General features: G+C 46.7%; 1 protein-coding gene across 2 annotated transcripts in view; it reads left to right on the plus strand.

The window, feature by feature from the left end:
• LY86 (lymphocyte antigen 86) overlaps positions 1-18,587 on the plus strand; it is a 59,555-nt gene extending 40,968 nt beyond the window's left edge. For both annotated transcript variants that reach the window (XM_045811677.2, XM_045811676.2), the window contains 2 exons: positions 14,267-14,319; positions 18,211-18,587. In XM_045811677.2, coding sequence (XP_045667633.1) covers positions 14,267-14,319; positions 18,211-18,294 — 137 coding nt within the window. In that variant the 3' untranslated portion in view covers positions 18,295-18,587. The remainder of the gene's footprint in view (positions 1-14,266; positions 14,320-18,210) is intronic.
• The last annotated feature ends 256 nt before the right edge of the window (positions 18,588-18,843 follow it).

Consider the following 18,843-nt stretch of genomic DNA (forward strand, 5'->3'; position numbering starts at 1 on the left):
GCAGGACTGACGGTCTCCTCCCCTCCGATAGCTGCCATTTATAGGCTGGGGACAGAAGGCCCTTCTTTCTGCAGGATCATTTGATCTCTCTGGTTCTCAGTTGTTTCATCTATAAAATGGGAACAACCATCATTCTTTTTCAGGTAATAGTGAATACTTAAAAAAGAAAAGATATGTCACATGCCTGGCACATTAGAAAACAATAAACATGTCAATGCCATGTCTGTCTGCCTCGGTCCCCACCTGAGGGACCTCGAGGCAGCGGGTGGAACAGCTTGAGGGACCCACAGCTGCTGTGCACACCCAGGCTAGGGTCTCCCACAGAGACAAGCCTAGTGAGGATCCTGACTCAAACCAGCTCACCCGAAGCTGGGGGCAGCCAGACTAACACTCTACCACCACGCAGGATCCCAGGATTTCCTGAGGAGTAGATGAAGAAGTCTCTTCTTGTGTCTTTCTGTTCTATTTTGTTGTCTTATCTTGGTCTAAGATCAGCCTCTGAAGTTCTCGTTTTATGCTCCCCACTTGACTTCCTTCCAGAATGAGTGGAAGTGGAAATGTCCACTTCCTTCTTGGAAATGTGACATTTAACCACAGAGGTGTGTTTTGTCTCCATGGCCCCAACAAGACTACCCCACAATCGTCTGACGTAGAAACTTCTTCCAAAATTTGGATTTGTTGGCACTAACCTCCACCACGAACAAGACCCCACAGCTCTAGCTTGGAAATGAGTTGAGTTCACCGAACTCCCTTTCATGGACTTCTGATTTATCACATGGCCAACATATTTTGATATCCATTCTCGACAAATTAGGGTTCACTTTGTTCAGCGACTTTCCTAGAATATCCTGTCTCAGGAAGATGAAAATGAGATGAAAAATAGAGCATAAAACGGATTGTGGGACTTACTGTCGAACATGAAACTGAAGTATCAATCTGGGAAGGTAGAAGATGCCCCAACTGGACATATTCCACCCAAATAGAAAGTGGGGGGAGGGTAATCAAATTACAGAGCGGCCCATGTTTTGGCTGTCCAGAATATAGCGTGTAGGGCTATGTAGAAAGAAGATTCTCAACTGTAACAAACCTGGAGATTTGGGCAAAAACCTAGATTAAGACCCCAAAGTAAATAGAATGAACACAGGATTTTCACTCCTACTGGCAAAGACACATCAACTGTCAGACTTGATTCTGGCCAAACTTCTAGGAGTTCAACCCAGGCAAAGAGCATTGGTTTCACAGCACTAAATAATAATTGGCTTTCAATAATGATTTGTTTATTGCTTTGTAAATTAACATGTGAATATTAGCTGCATCCAACCTCTTGCCAAAACCAACTGAAATTAAAATAAAGGCTTGAAAGAGTTAAATAAGTACATATCCTGTGTGTGTGTGTGTGTGTGTGTGTGTGTGTGTGTGTATGCTAGGTATATATGATTTTAAAGTAGGAGACCCATAGGTCAAGGGCTTCTCTCTGAGACCCTAGCAGCCATGAATGACATGGCTGAAGCCATGGGAGGACTTGATGTCATATGCATGTCAGAATCCCAGAGAGGTGCAGAGATCAACAGTCTCTGTGAAGACTGCTAGTGCAGGGTGCACCTGTCTCACTCGGGGTAGACGAACCACCTTCCAGGAAGAGCAAAATCTGTTAGGAGATACATACAATGGATATTGATACACTTCATGCAATATGTGAGTTACAGAAACAAATTAGCCGCAGACTTAATTTTAACTGCATCTGGAAAGCTTGTAATTAAAATAAATATTACAGTGACACCTTTTACAAGCTGGAGAACCCTTTAGTCAAGGAAATAATTGCTCCCTGGTTTATCTTCTATGTAAATCTGAACATTCCTACTTTAAGTGTTTGTCCAAAGTGGGGAATGCTTTGTAATTAGATGAATTTTAATATACAGCACAGTAGATCCCCTGAGAACTGTATATAAAGTCTGACATGACATTTCCCACAAGGCAGATATTATCTCTGACAGCAGCTAAGGGATTCTGCTATAATATTCATTGATTTTATATACAAATAAGACAAAGGCAGAAGCATAGGGCATGCTCATGTTGGCTACCTGTCCTCCCGCCGTTTTGTTAGCTCTGGTGTCTGTCAGCTGTCCTGGTTTATGCTGAACGACTGCACCTGGCCATCCTCTGAGCATCATTAATATTAATTGCAGAAACATCTCAACCTCACTGTCTGTAACGATTCAGAATTTGGTCTGAACAGTTCTATCTAGGTGAGCAGTTCCGATCTCATCAGCTAGATTTCTATTGCCCTCGCTCTCTCTGTTTCTATATGCTCCCTTTCGCGGGTCTGTGAAATGGAGGAAATTTGGAAATTGCCTAGATTTGGAAAAATTCCCACAGATGCTTTCTGCAAAATGCCTATGCCTTGCACTGCTGTCATAGAAGATAGGGCAAAAACACCTTCCAGGCAAGAGTTTCCACCATTAATCTACACCGACGGTCCTGACAATCTCTATAAAGCACGCCCACAGCCAGGCACCCCCACTGTGAGTCTCACTTTTCAACTGTTCCGCATTCACTGCACACACACTAACGAATGCAAGCCCCAGGAATACGGTCATTGATTACTGCTCTAAGAGAAGGGGAACAAGCGGCTTGATCTGAGGCCTCAACTTTAAAATATGCCTTCTCTGGATTGTCACCTCTGTCCCACCTGTCTGCTTACCTTGGATTTCTGGGCCATTTTAGGCCACCTGCTTCTGCAAATTCCTTTGCTTCAGGCTTTCTGCTCTGCTGTCCCTGTAACTTCCTTCTCAATCTGTCCAGATCCCAGCTTCTCGTCCTCTTTCCCCAGATAACAAAGGGGCTTAGATGGGAACTCGTGTGTCTTGGTCCCACTTCCCTTGGATGAATCCACAGACCCACGAGGGGGGTGATGGTCCTCTGCCACCTGGGAACTGCAGTTTCTTCTGCCATTACCAACCCCACTGTCATTCCATTGCTGTAGGAGAACGCTACCAGCCCCTGTATTATTCTCCAAGAATTTTCTGGGGCCTGCCTCATCCCACTGCAGCGCTGCCTGGGAAAGCAGGAGGCTTCTCAAACTTGCACATACATCACAGCACCTGGAGGATTTGTCAACCACAGATTGTTGGTCCCACCCCCAATTTTCAATTCAGTACTTCTGGAGAGGCTTAAAATTTGCATTTCTTACAAGTGCCCGGGTAAGGCTGATGATGCTGATCCAGGGACCACACTTTGAGAACCACTAGCCTGGTTGGGGACAAGCACAGGGTTTGAAGCTAACCCTGCACAGAGTTGGACCCTCACTGCCACCTGTGTTTACGTGACTTCAAGCAAATTACTCGATCTTTCTAAAAAGCATCACTTTCTTCCTGTGTACAATAAGGAAAATACGGGTGATCTCGTGGGAGTGTTAGAAGGACAAGATGGGGTAATACATGCAAAGCCCTTCGAATAGTCTGACACAGAGTAAGCGCTCAGTGCATGATAAATGGAAGCTACTTCATGCAGCTGATTAGGGATTTCTCAAGCAAGGGCTCTGGGCCCCTGAAGTCATCCATCTCAGCGTGGAAGTCTGCATTTTAACAAGGTCTGCAGGGGCAGGGGAGCTTTCGAGGCTTGGAAGTTGAAGACCTTTTTCCTCGGAGGTAGCAGGAACATGACTCCAGTCCAAGCTGCATACCCTCTGGTGGCCCACACAGCACAGTCTCCGTGGCCTCTTTGTGCCTCCGGGGAGAGAGCGCCATTTGCATTTCTCCTGACATTGGACATTTGAAGCATCGTCTCCTCAGCCTTCAGCCCTTCTTCTTTTCATGTTTTATTCTTTGTCTGCATCCTTCAAGCAGCTGTGGATTTGCTGGGCCGCCGCCACTGCTGCAGACTAATGGAGAGAGTCAACAAAAACAGTGGTGTGTGATGCACTAGCAGAAAACTCCCACTCTTTTTTTTTTTTTTTTAAGGTTTTATTTATTTATTTGACAGAGAGAGCCAGCCAGCGAGAGAGGGAACAGAAGCAGGGGGAGTGGGAGAGGGAGAAGCAGGCTCCCAGTGGAGGAGCCCGATGTGGGGCTCGATCCCAGAATGCTGGGATCACGCCCCAAGCAAAAGGCAGACGCTCAACGACTGAGCCACCCAGGCGCCCCAGAAAACTCCCACTCTTAAACTGCAAAAAATAGAAGTAGGAACAACGATCAACCTGGAGAGGGTACCAGCAATGACCAAAGAAGAAGAAGAGGAAGAAGAAGAGGAGGAGGAGGAGGAGGAGGAGGAGGAGGAGGAGGAGGAGGAGGAGGAGGAGGAAAGCATATTGCCTATTAAGAAATCCTACAGCCCTAGGAAATTTCTTTCTGCCCACAAATTCAAGCCCATCTGTAAGAGCCAATAATATGTTGGAACTGTCCTTTGCCATCAGTCGCAGTTTCAGTTTAGTTGAACCCAGCATGTTTAGATTGATGATGACCTAGGATCAAAGCATTTTTAATTTTCTAAGACAATACAAGCTCCTTTACGAATTTTCAGCCTATTGTAGATTTTCAAAACCCTGGCTCGACAACTCCCACACTTTCATGTAATAATCATTTATGAAGCCAGTTAAGAAGGCCAACTCCCAGCTCCCTGGACCACTCAAAACTCTAATCCCACAGGTTGCTGGTATTTGCATTTTAACAAACATCCTGAGAACTCTGATGTGCATGCACCCCAGAGACCCCCAATCTGAGAAAGGCCACCCTTTGCAATGTCTGTTCTATTTTTTCCCATCACATTGCTCTTTCCTGCATCTGCCCCAGGTTTCTGGAGATCAATTCAATTTCTCCTCTTTCTCCCCAGCACTGTCGTCTTCATTTCCATTTCTGGAAATCCAATCAGCCCACCAATTCACAAGTTATATTTTGAGAGTTACATTAACTATTTATCCACTGAAATTCAGAAATAAGTTGGTAGGGAAAAAAACTTAAATGTTCTTTCCCTTCTCATTGCCAGAAGTTATGTATCTCTTGAACGGAAACTGAGCAGCAAAGACAAAAAGGTCTTGTAGGAGGAATAAACTTGGAAACAAATCATTTCACCTTCTGGACACCAATTCCTCATCAGTGACTTAATAATTGGCACCGCCTGGGGGGTACTTGGGTGTCTCCGTCAGTTAAGCTTCCAAATCTTGATTTCGGCTCAAGTCATGATCTCAGGGCTGTGGAATTGAGCCCCACATCAGACTGAGTGCTCAGTGAGGAGTCTGCTTGGGATTCTCTCTCTCCCTCTGGCTCTGCCCTTCCCGCAATGTACGTTCACTCTCTCTCTTTCTCTAAAATAAATAAATAAACCTTTTTTAAAAATAAATAATTGGCACCATTTGGTACAGTTGCCACTAGCCACATGTGGCTAGTGGGCACCAGAAATGTGGCCAGTCCAGAGTGATATGTGTTTTAAGTGTAGAATACACACTACATTTTGAAGATTTTGTGCAAAAAAAAAAAAAAAAATTGTTAAAAAAAGACTTCTAAATATCTTGTTAATTTTTTATATTGGTTACATATTGAAATTATAGTATTTTAAGATATGGGTTAAAATATATTTATATTCTTGAATTAATTTCACATGCTTTTTTTTTCCTTTTTGTAAAATATGGCTACTAGAAAATTTTAAATTATGTATGTGGCTCACGTTATATTTCTATTAGACAGTGCTGACCTAAAACTATCCAGTATGATAGCCACTAGTCACATGTGGCTATTTAAATCATTTACATTTAAATTAAATCAAAAACTCAGGTCATCAGTCACACTGGCCACATTTAGCTAGAGGCTCCCATATTTGGTGATGCAGATATGGAACATTTCCATCTTTGCAGAACATCATTAGACATCACTGACATAGTAGTTTCTATATTGCTCTAATTTTTTTAACGGTCTATCCTGAATGCAAGTATGTGAATGTATATTTGAAACTTCACTCTCCAGCCCAAGCTATAACCTCAAGTACCTTCTCTTTTCCTGAAATCTTGGGTTATGCTGGTGTCATGGTTCTGAAGGGCCCTTTGTTGGGGACCCAAATTCAAACAAGCCATCACTCTCGGCCCCTTCTCAGGTCGATCACCTGGAGCCTCCTCTCTTAATCCAAGACAACTGTGTTAGTTTCCTACTGCTGTTGTAACAAACGACCACAAATTTAGTAACTTGTAACAAGTTTATTCTCTTGTAGTTTGGGATGTCAGAAGTCTAAAATCAAAGTGTCAGTAGGACTGTGTTCCTTCTAGAAGCTTCAGGGGAGAATCCATTTCCTTGACTTTTTCAGTTTCTAGAAGCATTTGTTGGCTTGAAACCAGTTTGTAATCTCACTGAACTCACCCAGATAATCCAGGTTAATCTCCCCATCTCAAACTTTAGCATTATTATATCCACAAAGTCCCTTTTGTCACAGAAGGTAACATACTCATAGGCTCTGGGGATAAGGACACAGACATCTTGAAGGGTGGGCATTTGTAGCCTGCTCAGCTCCCAACTGGAAAATCAATCCATCTTATCTGACCTCCGCGTACCACGTAAAAAGGCCAACTAATTGTGCATAATCCAAGGAAAACCCAAACTCTATATGTTTTCAATGAAAATGCCTTCGCAGAAGTCAACCGTTTGGAGAACTTCACAGACGATACAGTTACTCGTGTTCCTGAGCAGAGATACGAGTTTTTCTGTTAAGGGATTACATCATTGCTCAGAAAAGGTTTGCCTTGTTGGGCCATTATTTTCACCCTGTCTGAGACCCCCTAAAGCTCCCACCTGCCATGGATCCTTCCTACTCACAAGAAAAGCTATTTGGCTGGAAGTCAATTCCACGACCCATGTGTTGGAATCATTCCAGCAGAGAAAGAGGGTGAGATAGCAATGAGTCCTTTATAAAAGTTTATTATTAAGAGGAAGCCAGGATGCAACTAGGGGAAAAAAGAATAGGGGTAACAGGTGCATCTCGGATTCACCAGAGAGGTGAAGGAGTGGGCCCGTGAGCAAGGAAGCCCTTAGAAGATTCTCATTTCATAGTTTTATAAATGATCCATTGCAAGGGCACAGTGAATGCTTTCAAGTTGTAAATAACATTAAGTTTCTCTAGTGGTAAAATGGCCAAAACGAAGATCTCATTAGCCCGTTTGAATGAACCGTGAAAGATATCGAAGTAGTACAGACAAAGCTAACACCTGTAGTAATCCAAACTCTAATCAGATACTTATGAGCTCCAAAGTGCAGTTGTAATTCTGAAAAGGACCACAGCTAGGATGCCCAGAACTGACCAGAGGGGCCAAAAACATGCTGGATATCTCAAGATAGGTTTGGAAATAAAATTGAACATGTTTTAATGACTGAGCTCCCATATGCAACAGCAAAAATTCTCTCAAAAAAAGGATCATCTGATATGCCCAGGAATCCCAAAGCTTCGAATCAGTTTAGAGAATATACCTCATTTATTACAGGTTGCACCACATTGGCCCACAGTGGCCCAATGCTCAGGCACAGTAAGAGTCCATGCGTCTGAACGAAGAACCTAGAATCTGAGAGGCCAGCTGCACACCTCTCCCGCTCCTTCTCTGCTCCCCCTTTCCCATGCCTGCTGGCTCCCTCACAGCCACCCACCCACCCAGCATGGTCTTCACCTCCTCATCCCTCTCTCTCAACTCTTGTCTTCTTCAAAGTGTGAGGTTCTGAGCCTTCTCAAGGACAATCCAGGACATTCATTCTTCTTGCAGAAGTCAGAGAGTAGCTTCGAGGGTGCTCAGATTTAGCTTCTAGACTGGGTGACTCCATCATCACAGTCAGGCCCAAATATATCGGCAGCCAACTTTCTAAGACGGTCACTGGCTCATACGGGGCCTTGGTACAAATTGGGAAAAGGTTCACCTTCTGCCAGGAAGTGTTGGTAGTTTGGGGCTCCCCCGCAAAGCCAGAGACAAGGACTTGGGGGTGGGGAGTTATTAGGAAGCAATGCCAGAAAGCAGGCATGAGCGAGGAACTCGAGGGTTTCGGGGCAGGAGGAAAAGCCAGGAAGGGATAAATGGGCAACTGATTACTGGGAAGGGAACCAGGGCTCTGCCCCACTGGGATCCTGGGGAACTGCAGTGTGCATGTCAGAATTATCCCTCTGAAGGTCGGGAGGTTATGGAATTTATCCCCAGATTCCAGTCCTCCTGGGTTGAGGGCTTGCAGAGGATAACACCCCCGGACTTCCAGCTGTCCTACTCGGGCCACTGCACAGCGGGAAAGTACGGAGAGGTGGCAGGCTCTTGACCTGGGACAAACGTTCAATGCACGGCCGATGCTACCAAGGCTGCCCTTATTTCAAAACCGGCTAACGGATGAGGCCAGGACAGCAGAAGGATCTGTGGGGGGGACCCAGCCCCAGGCTGCGGAGCCTGGCCCCACGGGGCAGGAACTAGATTTGTGCCCCCACCCACCCCCTCGGCCGGCAGTCTGGGCAACTGCACGCAGACGCTCAGGTCGCTTCCCAGGTGGTACGGGCACGCTTACCACACTGAAGTCCTCTGGTGGCCAGCCCTCAGGAAAGACATAAAGAAGGCACGGGCTCTGCAGAATAAAAGGCGAAACGGCCCAGGAGATAGAGAAGCTGACAAAGTCAGACACACCAAATAAATAAATAAATAATAAAAAAATAAAAACTGGGCCCGGGGCCCAGCCTGGAGCTACCTGCCCAGACTGCCTGAAACCCATCCATGGAAACCCAGAAGAAACCTCAAGGCTTTCAGGCCCTCAGGGAGTCTGTCTACAGCCACAATCCCCCTGGAGGCAAGGGGACCCTCCTTTGAGTCCCCACCAGGCAAGCTCATTATGAATTTAAACGAGAGCCCTAACCAGCACCTAGCTCATTGCCCTGTGGGCCCAGGAAGCATTTTCTACACCCTGCAGGGTCAGAGACTGAAAAAAGCAGAGCTAAAATCAGGGAGAAGATGAGGAGCCGTGCCCGGGCCTTAGCCATCTGCCAGACTTGGGTGTCTTAAAGGAAATGCCCGGAGGCAGGGAGAGGAGTGAAGATTATATTTAGAGCTCACTAAAATGAAGTCATGCGCTCGCTCACTCTCGCTCTAGAGACAAGGCTCCTGGTCTACTTGGAACACTCTCCCGACTCCGTCTTTGCTGTGGGACCACTGCCCACAGGAGCCCTTGTAAGGGGGCCTCCCCAGCTCCTGAGGTGCCCCCACTCCCTGGAGAGCACGCTGAAGCCTGTGTCCTCCTAGTTCAGCACATCTCCCCCAAAGATCGCCCTCAACTGGGCCTGGCAGGTAGGAAAAAGATTCAAAGCTGGAGTAAATAAATAAATGATGATTTTTAAAATCTTTGTTCTGAATGTACTAATTGGCCTATTTATGATAAATTGTAACTCTTAAGTATTTTTACAGTGTTGAACACCCTCCTGGTGCTTAAATATTGATGACATTTTTGTAATAAATTTGGAAGACTGGAGGCAATTGCAGTAAGACACTGGGGAGGGCTAGGAAACAGGGAGAATGTCTTGGACAGAACCCACGCATTCGGGACGTGCTTCCAGGGGGCATTCACGCTGCTTGCAGAGGACAAAGGGTTGCAGAGCAGGAGACAGCCCAGAGCCTCACGTCCATCGAATCCAAAACCCTTTGGGACCTTTTATTTCCACAATTTAAAAATCAATTTCCTTTCTGAAAAAGACACTATGTGCCAACCACACAAAGATCTGGGTCAAAAACAAAGCCACTTTACAGAAATGACTTCATGTGTTCAGAACCGGGGAGATGGATTTCTTTAATCCGCAGCACACCAAAAACTGATAAAGATTTCAAATGGAAGAAAGGAAGGAGTGGGTACAGATATACTGGGGCTCTTTTTATAGTCCTGGAGTGCGAGAATGTTAATTAGAGGAATCTCAGAATCGGGGAGGATCTAAGAACGGAAGGGGCGAGAATTTAATTTTAGGTGTTGTTTCATTAGGTTAAAAAAAAAAAAAAGTTTCATGAGTGACTTGCAGCTGTTCTCGGGAACTTCACAGACCCCCAAAGAGCTCCAACTGAAACTGTAAAGTGTGAGAGAGAGATTTAATGAAAACCTCTCGGCCCAGTACAGAACCTCTTTATTTGAGACACACAATTTGCAAATCTTGGAGCATAAAATGCCCTTCAACAGATGACTGGATTAAGAAGCTGTGGTCCATATATACAATGGAATAGTACTCAGCTATCAGAAAGAACGAGTTCTCAACATTTGCTGCAACGTGGACGGCACTGGAGGAGATAATGCTAAGTGAAATAAGTCAAGCAGAGAAAGACAACTATCATATGGTTTCTCTCATCTATGGAACATAAGAACTAGGAAGATCGGTAGGGGAAGAAAGGGATAAAGAAAGGGGGGTAATCAGAAGGGGCAATGAAGCATGAGAGACTATGGACTCTGGGAAACAAACTGAGGGCTTCAGAGGGGAAGGGGGTGGGGGAATGGGATAGGCTGGTGATGGGTAGTAAGGAGGGCACATATTGCATGGTGCACTGGGTGTTATATGCAACTAATGAATCATCGAACTTTGCATTAGAAACCAGGGATGTACTGTATGGTGACTAACATAATATAATAAAAAAACATTAAAAAAAATAAAAATAAACTAAAAAAATGAGCATAATAGAATGTTAGATATCATTCTAATGTGATTCTTCAAAGAGCTGTCCTCATCTGTTTTTTAAAACGAATGGCACCAACAGAACTTACTAGCTGTTGCCTCTGCCAAAAGGTTCCAAAACCTGGGCTTGATGTGTTCCTTGGCATCCAAGTGGGTCTTCATGGCATTACCCTTTTTCCCATCCGGTGGATAGTAATGCAGCTAATAACTACTGGCTCTGGCCTTACTGGGGACCAGTAAGTTTACGTACAGTTCTCTGGTCCCCCCATGCCCTGCAGGAGAGACATTCTCGTTTCCCTCTTGCAAGTGCAGAAATTGATTTGTAGGATGGACACTCAGCCAGCAAATAGGAGAGCTGGGTCCTAAAGTCAGTTCTGTCTGCTTCCAAGGTCAAGCCGTTTGCACTACGCCACCTTAGGACAATCCGTAGAAGCATAAAGCAGGGGTAAAATGTGTCCAAGGGAACCCGCCCAGACCAGACACGCACAGGCACACTCACTCCCCATTCTTGGACTCTGCTCCTGCGTCCCTTACTTTGATGGCCAGCGTGAGTGATCTTGACTGGTTCATGCCCATAGCACTCACAGTCCTTGCGTTGTGAGCAGCAGAAATCCATTTCTGCCAACAAAAGCAAAGGGATTTTCTGAAAGGCACACGGTACAAAGGCTGCAACACCAGGCAGAAAGCGAACAGCCCTACATACTGGTGAGTTGAAATAAAACAAACCATCTCTTGCCAGAATAGGTTGGCCCTGGGTCTCTTCTTTGTCTTCCTGCTCAGATTGCTCTGGCTTGGGTCAGAGAATATCCACTGGGGAAGAGAATTTCCTAAAAAAGGAATGGTGTACTGGTAGCTGGGCCACTGCATTGCGTAACTGCAGGGGGCACCACTCACATATTATAACGTGAACGGTATGCCCTCCGGTTGTACTACAAATGAATCCCAGGCAGCCCCCTCTGAACTCTCGGCACTTGTTAGATACACCGCCCACATGCACCACTCATTTCTCCCACGGTTAACTTTCTGCACAGCTAGTCATTGTATCTTTCCCAATTGCACTTCAACATGTCTATTTCTAAAACCACATCACAGGGAGAAGTAGCTTCCAATTAAACTTTTGCTTATATCCACAACCAAATATGTATTTCCTTTCAAAATTAAATGGATCAATGGTGCCTGGGTGGCTCAGTTAAGTGTCTGCCTTCTGCTTAGGTCATGATCCCAGGGTCCTGGGATGAGTCCCGCATCGGGCTCCTTTCTCAGAGGGAGCCTGCCTCTCCCTCTGCATCTGCCTACCTCTCCCCCTGCCTCTGCCTGCCTCTCCCCCTGCTTGGGTGCCCTGTCTCTCTCTCTCTGTCAAATAAATAAATAAAAATCTTCCAAAAAAGAATAAATAAATGGATCAGTTCAGTTAGTGCAATGAAACAGGAATGTTGTCCCTCTGGCACCTACCATGTTTGCACATTATCCTTGCAAGGTACAAGAAATTGACCATAGGAAGGAAGGATAGACATGTTTGGGACATGAGCCAACAGAAGCCAAAGGCTATGCTAAGAATGGGTCTCCTGCTAGAAGTTAAGGTTCAGATTGCCTGGAGATGCCTTTTCTAAATGCCCCCCATACCCCTGATATCATTCCATGTGGGCAGCTGCTCATGCACCAGCCATGCCCCTGGCCCAAAGCCCCTTTTCATGGAGAGAGTTTGGACGGTCTCCAAATATTTATTGAGCAGTGGTTAGGCATCAGAAGCTATGTGAGGCAGGAAGTCACTGTGCCATTAAAGGAGCTCAATACTTAATGCCAACAATAAACCAATAAGCATTTATTCAACTCCATCGTCCTCCACCATCCCTCCCACCCTTGTCACCAGATTGACTGTTCTGATGGCTCTCTCCCTAATCCAGTCTCTTGTGTCAGCATGGCCCAGGCCCAGAGATTTCCAGCAGGGAGAGGATCACAATAGCAGGAGCAAGAATGAAGTTGGTTGACAAACCCACATTCTGGCTCTGGATCTGTTCATTCAACCACCTCTGTAACAACCCGATATTGCGCCCTGCTGTGTGTTCGACCTTGCAGTGTCCTGGGACCTGTGCAAAGAAAAAGGCACAGACTACTGAAGGAAGCAGCCTATAAACAAATGATTACAATTCTGGGCAACCAATGCTTCAAATGGTTCGCATAATATTCTTGTCTACCGTTCTGTCTAGCACCTGGCATAACGCTTGGCCTGTATTGGGCAGATGCCCCCTAGTGCAGACTGGTGAGTGAATGTATTAATGGCAAACGCTCATTTACTGCTCATCATGGACCAGGTGCTGTGGAAAGAGTTTTACTTTCATTAACTCATGTGATCCTCATGACAACTCTGTGAGGTGAATATTATTATAACCCCCGCCTCATTTTCTGATGAGGAAACGGAGGCGCAGAAAGATCAGGTGACTTGCCCAACTAATAATCAAAAGAGCCCAAAGTCAAGCCCAGCACAGACAATCTGACCCAGAGTCTGTGCTCTTAAACACTATGCTTATCATGTGTGAAGGGCACGGGGCTGGGAGTCACAGAGACGGCAGTCACCATATGAGGAGCTGGGCAAGATTTCAATATTCAATATTGACATGACTGGCCCACCCACCACCATAATGTCCCAGCAGTTTGACCTCCCCTAATGTTTTCCATCATTACACCTCAACCGCTGACTCCCACATCAACCCTATGTGTTGTCATCACCAGTAAATGCACCACTTCTGAAATCTCAGTGTCAAGCCTTCTGCCCTCTGGCTTTACCATGTCCTTCTAGACCTCCCTGCATTCTAGGACCCTAACAGCAACGATGGAAACCCCATTCAACTGACTCTACCACTGTTTCTACTCTCAACCCACCCTACCTTCTTTTACTTCTCTACCCTCCTTATATTCCGTGATCTGTTATCATAAGCTTTCCCCAATCTACTCCCAAAAGCCTGGACTTTCTCTCCTTATCATTCTTGCCCAGTAAAACTACCCAACCATCTACCCTCTCCATTCCTTTATCAGAGCTTCTGAACGTTGACTCATTCTCCTCCCCAGGGCTTACCTCAAATATCATCTCTCTAGAGATGCCTTCCTTGGCCAGCCATCCAATCAAACATGGCGTTTCCTAGTTTGCTATTTTAGCCAATTATTTTTTGAGTGCTTTCCAGACATTGTTATTAGCACTTTACTTTGATTAACTCTTTGATTCCTCAGAGCTCAGAAAAGTGGACTCTGTTATTGTCATTATTAAACCCATTCTAAAAAGGGGAACTGAGCCCAAAGAGGTCATGACTATCCAAGATAAAACACTTATCAAAGGCAGTCTCAGGACTTAACCCCACGCACCCTGACTCCAGCCTGGCCTCTTAACCATCACACCATCTGCCTCTCACACAGCCAGCATGTCTTCTTCTGGCACTTTCTACAGTCCAGCTAGTGCCTTGTGTAGTTATTTACATGCTGTCAGGGTTCTCCTTAGAATATGAGCAACTGTGTGGACAGAGACCTTCTTTTTCATCACTGGATCCCTACTGCACAGCGAGTGCAGAAAATATGAGCAAATCATTTTTGTTTAATATGATCGAGTAACATTATGCCTGTTTTGTGTATGTTTCAGAGCAGATTTATTTTGCTGGCCCCATCAATAATCCTGGAATTGAAATTCCTGAGGTAAGGTCTTGGTTTTCTGTTTTGCTCTGTTACTTAATTATTGTATTGAACAGTTTCTTAGAGGAGAGGGAGGTGGAGGAGGGAATTAAATTTAAACATTTTCCATTGGCCATCACTAAGAACACGCTTCTTCAAAAAAGCTGTTACCTCACGGTAGGCACATACAAATGCTTAGACATTGATTTTTGCCATTTTGGTGTGTCACATTTTATGTCCTGATGGACACTCGGGAATCCTCTGAGCAGAGAGCTCCCACGTCCCGGCCGGCAAGATTGCCTGTGTCTTCGGGGATCACATGGGCTAAAGCCGTTGGGGGTGGGCTGTCGGTGAGGCTGGCTGTTTGGAGAAAAGAAGAAACACACATACAACCATGAGGGCTTATAAGCTCCCAGGTTCCGGTCTTGCACTATTACTCATGGCTGCCACCAGGTGAATAAAATGCCCCCACCCTGAGCATTCACTGACGAGGCTCACAGCTAAGAGTAGAGTTTTCCACTAATCCCTTTTTATGCAAAATAATGTGACCTTATTAAATGGCTGAATTCAAACAGCGCTGACGTAAGCAATACATTTTCAATACTATTCGTGAGAGAATGTTATGGGACATCATAAAAGGAATCACAAAGATGTAATAACTATATTTTTTGTTTCAACCTCATCCTCTCAGTTTTCCAAAAAACCCATGCATGATTCTGGGAAAGGGTCTCCTTCTGCATCAAGAATTTTTTAAACTTGCATTTTTCATGTGTGGTTTCTTTCTGTCCCACTCTCTGGGTTCCTAAGGTGTAAGCTCTCATGTCTCTAGAACATTCTCTAGTGTTGCTCTTGCAGATGGGAAGTTTCCAGCTTCACCTTCCCCCTCAGGGATTCTCCAGAGTCTTCTCTGCAGACCTTTCAGTAAAATATTAAGAGTCTTGCAAACTCCCTTCACTTCTAGGATGTGGGACCAAAATTCTCCCAGGTTGTTTTTTCTTGAAATCTTTGCTATTTGAATTCTTTTTCCTACCTTATTTTCCTTCTGAATCCTTCCATTCCCCCTCCCATTGGAGATTGACTTAAAATTTGCAAACAATTGATTTTCATCTTGCAACATTGACTTTAAAAAAAAACAAAAACAAAAACAGTGCTCTTTAGGAAGAGCTATGAAATAGAAGGGAAAAGAACTTCTTAAAGACACAGAATCCCTTTGAAAGAAAATCTTGCAGAGATGTAAAAAAAAGCTTTATTGCATTCCCTTAGGATGCTTGGGTGAGTTCAGGACCTGCACTCTTCGACCAGTGTTGGTGCTCAGCAATGTTGCCCAACACGAGGGCAAAGCCAGGCTCAGGTGTCCCCACCGTGGGCATGGTTGCTTAAGCATCCATCGGTCCTCTTCCCCCTCTGAGGTTTGGGCCTAGGAAACAGAAACCTGGCCAGCCCTGACTGCGCCCAGCCTGCTGAAATTGACAGGGGACATAACCCAAGTGGGACACGTGCAATCTGTCACGTATGCAGCAGAGACAGCTGCCGGCCTTAATCTCAACATGAGCTCCCACGCTGGCTGAGGACCAGCTGCAGCCAGCCCGGCTTCCTTGGCTGACAGCCAGCCAGCAAGGCTCAGAGACTTTGCTTCCTAATATGGGGCAGAGACAGTGTGAAGCCTTCTGGTTTAAAAGACCTGCCCCAGGTCCCCTCCTCCCACCACATCCCCCAGAGATGGGCTCTGTGCTAATTTCATCCCTGCTGGCTGGAAACTTTTCCATTCGGCAGTCAATCTTCAGTGTCTTGGTGTTACTTTCTCTTTAACACAGCCAGTCCCTTGGCCCCGACTGAAGTCCTGCCTGGAGCCCAGCATCTCTATGACTGCTGTTTTCTGAATTAGAATTTAGAGATCCTTTGGGCTTCCAAAATGTGCGGGCAACACTTGTAGGTGAAGCCTCATCTAAGTGCCAAGGATACGACTATAAATTCCTGACCCACAAATTCAGTGTTCTCCTCAACAGCAGAGAGCCTGCCGCCCTCTGTTTCTTGTCCCTACTCTGCCCCTCCTGTCTTCCTAGCGTGTCCCTCCACCTGCCTGCAGATGAGCTTAATTGCCCAAATTCTCTTGCTTCCTAAACCAGAGCGTGCATATCTTATACGTATGTAGGTATGTAGGCATGTATGGAATGTGAGTATGGAATTCACAACCTAGAAACCTTCCTGCAAATACTATGCTTTTTTCTTAGGCTTCTAAGGCAATAGTGAAAAATTCATCTGCTTTTCAATAATTTTGCGGGGTGTGTGCCTGAATGCACAGACACTAAACATAAAGAAGGTGGTGATGAGGGGGACATGAGCAGAAGCACATTTGAACCTCTCTTTACTCATAATGAACTCTCTAACTTTCACGCTGCTTCGGTTAAATTCCTACATTGCTTCTGAAATCACAGCAGCTCGTATTTGAGCAGCCGGCCTCACGGGAGCCTGCGCTGTCACAGATCCTCAAGCTGAACGGCGCCCTAGGGGACACTCGGCGCAACCCTCTCACCTCAGCCGCCGTCCAGAGTACAGCCTGGCTCTGCCGAACGCGGTGTTCATTGTTGGGGAACCCGCTTGCTCCTGGACCTCTGCTAATTGCTAGAAAGTTATTCTTCTCTAACAAAAACTGCCTCTCATGCAATCTCCATCCCGTGGTCTGATTTATTCCTTCCCTCTGGCTTATACAGATTAAACCCCTTTTCTTCTTTGGGTGACAGGCACTTCAAAGATGTGCCAGGAATCTCTTGAGATCTTACCCTCTTGGGCCCTTTGCCCTGCTTAGCGGCACCTCCCACGGCCCAGAACATCTCTCTCCAGACTGGTGAGCCTGAGGACACGTCATTCCACGTGGCTTCTGGGGGCTGGGGCGGGGCTTTGGCGCTGAGCAGACACATGGGTTTTTCTGCAGTTTCACATTCAGCCCAACCATTAACCACAGACAAGAGAGTCCCCTGTGGAGGCTCAAATCCAGAAAGGAACCCTAAAAGGTGGCAATACGTTTTCTCAGAGAACATTCTGGTTTCGTGCAGTTGAATTTTGATCCCCGAGAGGTCTTCTCTGTCTCAGCAAATGACACTTTCTCCTTCCAGTTGCTCAGGTCAGGATCTTTGGCATCACCCTCAACCCCTCTCTTTCTTTGCCACCCACAGAGTTTCCTTGGTAAATCATTATTGGCTCTTCTTTCAAAATCTGTCCAGAATCCAATCTGGATTCTTCTCCTCACCTCTGCCGTCTGCCCCAGCCAGGGAAGTCTCCCACCTGGTCTTAAGTGCTTCCACTCTCTGCCCCTACAGGCTCTGTGGGCAGCCAGGAGGGTCCTATTACCCTGTACATGTGATCAGACTACTCCCTTGGGGAAAACGCTCTCATGACCTGTGTCCCTGTCAGGGTGGAAGCCAGCATCCTCACCATGGCCTGGGAGGCCACCCCTGACTCATGTCCTCTCCCTCCTCCTCTGGTTCTCTCTCCCTGCAGCCCCGTGGGCATCCTTCCTGTTCCTCACTCACAGGGTGCCAGCCCTCGGCACAGCGGGGGTGCCCCCATCTTCTTCAGGCCTTTGCCCAAAGGTCACCCCTGCAGCGGGACCTGCTTAAAACTGCCCACCAGCGCTAACCCAGCCCCACCCTGCCCTGCCCGGCCCAGCACTGCTGTCTCTCCTCTTCCCGGCCTGCGTTCTGTCTCCGGCACCAGCACGTGCCTGGAGCCATAGTGAAGCGTCGGGTACATCGTCTGTCTGTCCCAGGGAGCCCGTAAGCGCCTGGTTGGCCTGGTTCTACTTGATCCCCAGTGTCTTAAACAGTGCTGGCACCTGGGAGGCGCTTGACCCCTCCCAGTGCAACAACGGGCTGCTCTGTGGGTCGCACATCTCATGCTCTGCCTGCGTCCTTCCAGGGGGAATACCAGGTTCTGCTGCAACTGTACAATGAGAACCGTTCCACCGTGGCCTGCGCCAACGCCACTGTCACTCACTCCTGAGCAGCCGAACCTGGCGCGCGCTGTGTCTGCCGGGAGCCGCCAGCGGCTCACACTGAACCCGTACGAAAAGCCAGTCCACGGCCACGGAGAGGCTCACCGGAGGGGCAGGGGCAGATGTAGCCCCAGGACCAGACGTCCTCAGACTCCATGCATGTGCATGCTTCTAAGGCACCTTCTGGCGGTCACGACGCCATCCCGTGGGCCCGTCGTCCTCCGCGTGGCCGGACTCACCTGCTTCCCAGCTCCTCCGGAGCACGTCCCCGGGTACCCAGAATAAAGAAAGCTGGCCCACAGTCGTGCCTCATGGTTTGTTCAAAGGCTCTTAGTTCAGTCGCATGGTTACAGCGTGATTTCTTCCAGACAATGTGCCAGGTGCTAGCGAAGCATAAGTAGTTCTAAGAGATTGAGAAGGTTGAGTGCCTGGCTGGCATTAGCTGGCAGAATGTGCCCCTTGTCCTCCTCCTTCTCCGAGCAAGCTCTAGGCCCTCTGGCCACAAGGGCTGAGGAGCCAATAAATCCTTACAGAGAGCAATACCCCAATCCCACCTG

This window comes from Ursus americanus, chromosome 32, assembly GCF_024610735.1.
Source record: "Ursus americanus isolate L20-20 chromosome 32, mUrsAme1.1.p, whole genome shotgun sequence".
NCBI classification, from domain to species: domain Eukaryota; kingdom Metazoa; phylum Chordata; class Mammalia; order Carnivora; family Ursidae; genus Ursus; species Ursus americanus.